This window comes from Daphnia pulicaria, chromosome 8 (assembly GCF_021234035.1).
Source record: "Daphnia pulicaria isolate SC F1-1A chromosome 8, SC_F0-13Bv2, whole genome shotgun sequence".
Classification (NCBI taxonomy): Eukaryota; Metazoa; Arthropoda; class Branchiopoda; order Diplostraca; family Daphniidae; genus Daphnia; species Daphnia pulicaria.
In genome coordinates, this window is record NC_060920.1 from 3,318,215 (window position 1) to 3,323,693 (window position 5,479).

Genomic DNA, 5,479 nt, shown 5'->3' on the forward strand with positions numbered 1-5,479 from the left:
AACATTAGCACAATTCGCGCTTACATAGCACTAGATCTAGCATGAATTAGCCTATTTGACTTCGTAATTTTTAGAGCTAAAGATTTATTATAGCGGTTTATCTTCGTTTCATAAATTATACTATATTAAACTTGATTGCGATTAATTTATCGCATCCCTCAAAAGTTAAGGAAAAATTAATCGTTATTAGCGCCATGCTCGCTTAGATAGCAATATAGATCTAGCGCGAAATATTTGACTTTGTTTTTTTTTGTTCACTGAGCAGACGGGCGGCACTTAGCGCTAAAATAATGGATGGCCGGATCCGTGATAAGCACTAAAATAACGGACAAGCGTTCGGTACTCGTCCGACAAGTCACCGCAATCGTTTTTCTTGTCGCGCCCATAATAATATTTGATACAATGCGCGTTTATTAGCGCAAACTATTTATTTCAGCGCTTGTGCGTTTCGTAAATTTCCCGATAGGGATTCTATCGCCAAAGACCTTTTTTCTTGACCCAACCCAACCCAACCCACACCAACAGATGGCGTCGTTCCTCTCAGTGAGATAGGAAAGTTGTTTATTTTCATTAATGTCTTATACGTTTTTTGTCTTATAGTTCAACAATTAGGAAATTTTGATCATCTTGTGCAAGACAAGGTTTTACATGGAGCCGTCGCATTTAGATTTTTATCCGTCGACGAAATCATAATTAAAAACTCAAATTTATGTTTTCGTGTTTTATTAAACTGCCGTTAGATGGTTCTGACGCATTGCTATAAAGCCGTGCTATATAAACACAGCCTATTATCTAGGCAATCTCGGTCCACTGTTTTCGTTTAGTTTTGATTGGTTTTGATAGACCGAGACAGTTCACGCGGCCTTGGATTGGAATAATAGAAAATGAAAAAAACAAGGCAAAACAAAACAATTGATGGCTGGCTGCTAATCAACCAAGTTTCAGGAAATGTAGTCAAATGTAGTTTGAAGTTTGTAGGCAATCTTTTGATCTTAAAGTACATGTAATTTATTTATAATATTTTCTCCAACTTATTCTTTAATGCTTGTTTGGTTATTTTGTATCTATTTAGATTGTACACAGTGCCAAAGCATCATCCCCAGCAATGTTGGAATCACTTTCGCTCAAGTTTTTTCAAGAGTTTTTCTCCTTTGGCCAATCCTTTACTATGTTACTGAGACAAGAGATCAGTTTGGATTCCCCCTGTTATTGATTTCTTGGACTGTCACTGAAGTTCTTCGCTACCTTTACTACATCTTGAATTTACTCTCTACTGTGCCAGCAATTACATTGGTGCAGGTAAATATTACTATTTAAAAATTTTACTTTTGGTTTCATTATCCACTAATGTTTCTGTTTGAACAGATATTTTTTTTCATTATCTTGTATCCTATTGGAATAACTGGTGAGCTTATTTCCTGTTACTGTGCTCTACCCTACTACAGCACAACTCAGGAAATTTCAGTTTTACTACCAAATAAGTGGAATTTAACATTCAACTTCTGGTACATGCAATTTAATTATATATTTTCTCCAACTTATTGTTTAAGGCTTGTTTGCTTATTTTGTATCTAGATTGTACACAGTGCTACAGGCTTCATTCCCAACAATGTTGGAATTACTTTCGCTCAAGTTTTTTCAAGAGTTTTTCTCCTTTGGCCAATCCTTTACTATATTACTGAGACAAGAGATCAGTTTGGATTCCCCCTGTTATTGATTGCTTGGACTGTTACTGAAGTTCTTCGCTACCTTTACTACATCTTGAATTTACTCTCTACTGTGCCAGCAATTACATTGGTGCAGGTAAATATTACTATTTAAAAATTTTACTTTTGGTTTCATTATCCACTAATGTTTTCATTTGAACAGATATTCTTTTTTGATTATCTTGTATCCTATTGCCCTATTGGAATAACGGGTGAGCTTATTTCCTGTTACTGTGCTCTACCCTACTACAGCAGAACTCAGGAATTTTCAGTTTTACTACCAAATAAGTAGAATTTAACAATCAACTTCTTTTGAAATTTTTTCGAGTGACATTTGAATATTACCTACTCATCAAACAGGTGATTTCATTCCTTGGTTCACTTTTTTTTGAAAATTTGAATTTGAACCGTATGTTTTTTTTTTCTCATAGATGAGAGATCATTTTGCTGAATTCACCCTTCTGGGTTCTACGGAACAGCACGTGCGACAAAAGTTGTTCCAAATATTCCATTAACGAACTGGCTTTCTTAACAACGCCGACCGTTACATCCGGGAAGGTCAACGCCGTCGATCCAAAGAAGCTCCCTTCAACCCAATCAACGCGACTGACGTAATCACCCTTGAATCAGAGAAGAAATAAAATCCTCGACTAATCGAAGAAGCTTTCAAAGAGAGTGAAAACAACGAATTAACTGGCTTCAAACGTATCCGAGATCAAAACATTCAAGTAATTATCATAATTCACTTTACCATAATCGTGAACTAATTTTTTTGTGTTTTGACTTTAGAAAAAAGTCTAATTATCAAGGCCTTGCTTATTACTGTATTTGCCGAGGCAAACCCCAAGGAGGAATGATCGAATGCTCGATCTGCTTGTGATGATTCTATCTTTCGTGTTAAGGAGGAGCGAAACAACAAGGTCCAGGGGCCAAAAAGAAGACAAATAATGAAGGCAATGCGATCAGCGGAATCAAAGATGGCCGTTACCTCTGTGGCTTTTTTGTCGTTCAAGACGAACTCGTCTTGAAACGATCCTCTCGCGCTGATGTGACGTTATAAAAACTTCATTTTCGATTACCCGAGAGTGAAACTCTTCAATATGTCTCACAGAGAGGGCCATGAACTGGCAGGTGTGTTATTATATTGTTAAAATCGTCCTTTCAAAAATTTAACCAAAATTTGTCATCTTGTTTAACTCAGGATCGACGCTGCTATCTACTGATGAGTTAACAGCATGTTTGTCTCAATTATCTAACATTATGCAACGAGCTACTGACGCTTCTTCCCAGAAGAAAATATTGGTTATAAGAGTGGATTCAATGAACTTCAAAAATTGTCAGTGACCGGGGAGCAACGCGATTTCTACAATGGCAACGAAGAGTCACAGGACAGCAATTGTACGACTAAAGACGGTATTTCAGAAGTTGTCGAACAACCTCCAGCGTTCAACAACTCAGAACATGCGAATTCTTTGTTTTCTAAAGGTAAAAACTCGTCGATCAATCTACAGGATAATTTTACCTTTTTAACTAAATTTGGTTTTAATTTGGAAACATCAGATGGCTCGAATTGTATCACTTCTAACAAGAAGAATTCACGCAAATCTCCGTTAGTTCCTCGACAGCTAAACTCATTCGTGTGGACAACGCCATCAAACGTTTCATCCGATCTCATCATCATCATCACATAATGTTCCTCTTACAACTCTTTCTTCTCAAACTGCTGTAGATCTCATCCTCGAGGCTGATTCACTCGAAGTGTCGCTCGACGAAACGGATCCATATAGGAAGGATTCTTCAGGTATTAGAATTCTTCGGAATTCTTTCGATTACTGTTCGATTACCCTAGGGTGAAACTCTTCAATGTCTCATCAAGAGGGCCATGAATTGGCCTTCCTTTCAAAAATTGTAACATTATTTGTCATCTTGTTTAACTCAGGATCGATTCTGCTATCTACTGAAGAATTCAACGGTTTCTGGTTGTTGGACTCGGTGCGGGGAAAAAAAATGTAAAATTAAATCCACGAATGAGTGTTCCTTGTTTACAGTGATGTGAAATAAATGCAAATCATGAACTGATGTCGAAATAGCAGAGTGATGAGGGGTGATCGAAGTGATACGGAAGGTGAGAAGGAATATGGAAAAAATTAGAAGTGATTCCGTGAATAGGCAACGAGGGTTGGTGACAGCAGCACGTTATATAGGCGATGGTTATAGGAAGAGTGTGAAAAAAAGCTAGAAGTGCATCCGTGAATAGGGAACCATGCGTAATAACATAAAAATTGTTAGAATTATCGTTTGTAACTTTTTATTTAATTAAAATCCTGTAGAAATGTAAATACCGATGATATAAAATTTCTAACAGATGAAACTTTTAAAAGTATAAGACAAGGTTGACAAATAAGAAATAAAGAAACATTTCCCATTATAAAGCGTTAAAAAGTAACTTGAGAAGATATCGTAAATGAAATGTTCTTCAGTGGATAGGACTGCCGGAATAGTAAAACTAAAACTTACTAGAAATTACAATTATATTTTTTCGATTACTTCCGTTTTTAAAAGTTTCAATAATTTTTTCAATGGTTTTCATTTTTGTTTTGAATTCTACACACTTCTCGGACAGCTGAAGGAATTTTGAATTATTTTCTTTTGGAAACGATAAAAAAAAACACAACTAAAAAAAACCACAGTTGCAGCTGGCAAAACTGACTCCCACAGATAAAATTCCGCATCCAAATTTGAAACTTCTTTAGGTAGATTATCAACTTTCGGAAATTGCTGATGGATAACCTCTTCCACCGCAGTTCGAAACATGTTCTTCCCGTTCTTCGAATTCAATGGTGTCATCACTGCGGGTTTTGTTCATTTTGTTGTACACGAATGTTCATTTCCATAGTGCATACCGGTGCATACTTTACTTTTACTGTCACACCCGTACTTTTGATTCAAACTCGCGTGTAGGTTTTTAATTGTTTGGGTTTTTTTTTTCCGTTCCTATTGTTATGAGGCTTTTTTTTTATTCCCTATAAAACGATTAATCGAACAAAAATATCGAAACCAAAGCTAAAAAGACACCTAAACTCCGCAAAAAAGGTAGACGTTAGAGGACTCCGGAATGCATTAGCCTCTTTTATTGACACTTGAGCGCTCCGGAGTGCAATAGATTTTACCATAAAGGGAAAATCGGAAAATCAAAATATAGACTTGAGGAAAACTATTTTCTAATTGTTGGACCACTCCTATCGGGAAACTCGCGCGCGCAGCAAGGGATCGGATTTTACGAATTTAGCGCTTCGTTCGCAAGTTAAGTACAAATAAATTATTAGAGCAATTGACTTGATTGCGATGCGCGTTATGTTTGTATGATATGTAGCGCTAAATATTTATTTTAGCGCTTATATCGCTCTTTTATAATATGATGGAATTAATTGCGCGTCATTTAGATCATCGCGCGAAAGATAATTTCAATTTATTTTTTAGCGCCATGCGCGCTTAATATATAGCGCTAAATCTAAAACGAATATATATATCTAAAACAACTTTCAGCATTCATAAATTTTCTCATAAATAAAATATATCTAAAATAAATCTGGCTGGATATAAAATATATCGCACATATGTAATCTTCGCGTTTACCTTTCGCTTAGTAGCGCTATATATAATAGTCCCTTGTCTATAAAGCGCAAAGGGCTAAAATGGGGAGGAGTTTGTTTGTGTTTCTGTCTGTTTGTTTGTCCGTAGGTGTGAACGCACGCTGTGATTGGTCGAGCTTA

The 5,479-nt window shown here is 36.2% G+C and overlaps 1 protein-coding gene across 1 annotated transcript; it reads left to right on the forward strand.

Annotated features, from left to right (window-relative positions):
- Window positions 1-840: 840 nt before the first annotated feature.
- LOC124312455 (very-long-chain (3R)-3-hydroxyacyl-CoA dehydratase 2-like) lies at window positions 841-3,785 on the forward strand. Its single transcript, XM_046776971.1, has 9 exons — window positions 841-1,299; window positions 1,366-1,505; window positions 1,587-1,803; window positions 1,870-1,918; window positions 2,035-2,066; window positions 2,138-2,434; window positions 2,496-2,837; window positions 2,908-3,191; window positions 3,267-3,785. Exons 1-6 carry the CDS (start codon window positions 1,042-1,044, stop codon window positions 2,219-2,221), a joined length of 780 nt encoding a protein of 259 aa, XP_046632927.1. The 5' UTR covers window positions 841-1,041; the 3' UTR covers window positions 2,222-2,434; window positions 2,496-2,837; window positions 2,908-3,191; window positions 3,267-3,785.
- The last annotated feature ends 1,694 nt before the right edge of the window (window positions 3,786-5,479 follow it).